This window comes from Labrus mixtus, unplaced genomic scaffold, assembly GCF_963584025.1.
Source record: "Labrus mixtus unplaced genomic scaffold, fLabMix1.1 SCAFFOLD_95, whole genome shotgun sequence".
Classification (NCBI taxonomy): Eukaryota; Metazoa; Chordata; class Actinopteri; order Labriformes; family Labridae; genus Labrus; species Labrus mixtus.
This window is the reverse complement of record NW_026870237.1, coordinates 1-2,500: the sequence shown is the minus strand read 5'-3', so window position 1 is coordinate 2,500 and position 2,500 is coordinate 1. Positions and strand designations below refer to the sequence as shown.

At 55.1% G+C, this 2,500-nt stretch overlaps 1 protein-coding gene across 1 annotated transcript in view; it reads left to right on the top strand.

Annotated features, from left to right (window-relative positions):
- Positions 1 to 2,495, top strand: part of LOC132967144 (amphoterin-induced protein 3-like) — a gene marked incomplete at its 3' end in the record, with an annotated part of 2,801 nt that extends 306 nt beyond the window's left edge. The window contains exon 1 of the mRNA XM_061033995.1: positions 1 to 2,495. This exon is cut by the window's left edge and continues 306 nt beyond it. Coding sequence (XP_060889978.1) covers positions 1,353 to 2,495 — 1,143 coding nt within the window.
- Between the last annotated feature and the right edge of the window lie 5 nt (positions 2,496 to 2,500).

Here is a 2,500-nt window from a genome sequence, read left to right as displayed (position 1 = left end):
TAAATCTCTCGTCCTCCCACTGCTCAAAGAAGAAAGAGGAACGACGGCTCTGCAGAAATTAGCCGGAGGGAAAAAAAAAGACAGAGTGAGCAACAGAGCCGAGTAGATGAGTGTGTGTGTGTGTGTGTGTGTGTGTGTGGAGAGTGTGAAAGCTGCCCGCGAGCCGAGTGAAGTGGACAGAATGCTGACTTCTCTGAAAATCTGATCGCCGTACTCCGGGCGAGCTGTGGGCGGCAGACAGCTGGGGCAGTGATTCACAAAAACCCGACTCGGAGTGAAAACAAAAGGCACGCTACAACTAAGAGGAGAGGAGACGCTGAGGGGAGAGGAGAGGAGACGCTGAGGGGAGAGGAGACGCTGAGGGAAGAGGAGAGGAGACGCTGAGGGGAGGGGAGAGGAGACGCTGAGGGGAGAGGAGACGCTGAGGGAAGAGGAGAGGAGACGCTGAGGGGAGAGGAGAGGAGACGCTGAGGGGAGAGGAGACGCTGAGGGAAGAGGAGAGGAGACGCTGAGGGAAGAGGAGAGGAGACGGAAGAGGAGAGGAGACGCTGAGGGAAGAGGAGAGGAGACGCTGAGGGAAGAGGAGAGGCAGTGAGCTCATGACGGGAACTCAACACTTTGTTTACTTCACGGGGAAACTTTGTTTAAAGCTTGAACGAGGACGTTTTGACCGGACGGCGTTCAGGATCTAACAGTCAGGAGGGACTTCAGTGTGTGTGTGTGTGTTGGACGTACTAAAGGAGCAGGTATGGGCTAAACGGAGTCCAGGTGAGAGGTCGTCATGCTGACTCTGAGGAGGACTTTGTAGATTGAAATAAGTTGTGTCTGGAATATTGAACGTGCTCCTCGTCTCTTTCCCAAACATCTGGACGAGAATAAAAAGACTAAACTTGGACTTCATCTTTTTATCTTTTCCTCCTTTGTGTCACTTTTGAAGCCCTGAGGTAAACAAACAGCCGATGGCCGAGCAGGAGGAATGACACCTGGAGTTTTTTCTTCAGGTGGATCACACATGATATCTCTTTATTAAACGTTTTGTTTGTGTGCTGAAGCTTCAACGTCACAAAAACTAACAAGTTCACTGTGTTGGATGTGAGATGATAGCACACTCAGAGGGAGGGCGTTTAAATATTTACATTCTCGCCTGAAGCAGAAACACAAGCAGGAGGAGTTTTTCCACGTCATGGCAGAGTGAAAGACGAGCGTGCAGGGCGTGTTCTGGTTTTGTTGTGGTTTTGTTGTGAGGTGAATCAAAGCTCACACAGGATGTAAATAAACTCTCACTGACAGCAGCTGTTCTGAAGTGGATTCATCGGGCTCACACAGAGACACCCGGGTCTGATGGTAGCATCATGTTGGATGCTAACACAGGTTTCCTGCAGCGTGCCCTCACAGCGTCATGGTGGTCTGTTGTGGTCCTGTTAGTGTGTCTGCAGCTCCCCCTGCTGAGCCCGGCACAGCCCACCATCTGCCTGACTCAGGGCGCCCCCCCAGAGGACGGGTGCCTCTGTGCCTCGGACATCGTCAGCTGCACCATGGGGGGTCTGGAGCGGGTCCCCGCAGAGCTGCCGGTCTACGCCGTCACCCTGGATCTCTGCCACAACCGGATCGTGCAGCTGGAGGGGGGCAGCTTTGAAGGACTCTATCGATTAGAGACTTTACGCTTAGCTCACAACCGGATGACCGCCATACACCCGGGGGCGTTTCGAAACACCTCTCTGCTGCGACACCTGGACCTGTCGTCCAATCAGCTCCGTGTTCTGGAGCAGCATTACTTCCTGGATTTGCCCGGATTGGAGGAACTCCTGCTGTACAACAACCGGATCGTGCGTGTGGAGAGCAGAGCTCTGGCGGGGCTGGTCAGCCTGCGTAAGGCTTACCTCAGTCACAACCGCCTCACTGACTTCCCCTTCTTCACCCTGCAGGAGCACAGCCTCCCTCACCTGAGCCTGCTCGACCTGTCCTCAAACCGCCTCCCCAAACTCCCCCTGGAGGACATCTCAAACCTCCCTGTCTCAGTCCTGAGGGGACTCTACCTTCACAACAACCCTCTGGTGTGCGAGTGCTCCATGTACGCGCTCTTCAAACAATGGGAGGAGAGGAACTTCACCTCGGTGACGGACTTCAGTGACGAGCACACCTGTCTGGTCTACGGGATCCAGAGAGGGACCGTCCGCTTCTTCCAGCACGACCGCTTCTTTGAAAAGTGCGACCTGGCAGCTCTGAGCGGGCTGCTGACGTATCAGGAGAGCAGCGTGTCAGTGAGCGCGGGAGCGGCGCTGCTGCTTCACTGCGTCACCACGCTCTCCGGGGGGCACGTCACCTTCCTCTGGGTGTCGCCCAATCAGGAGTACGTGGCGCCGCCGGGGAACAACGGGTCGTTAAAGATGTACAGCAACGGCAGCTTGGAGATTGTGGAGGCGCGTGCAGAGGATTCTGGGATTTACTGGTGCATGTCTCTGGACCAGCAGCACCGGCGCAATGAGACGCTGGAGGTCAA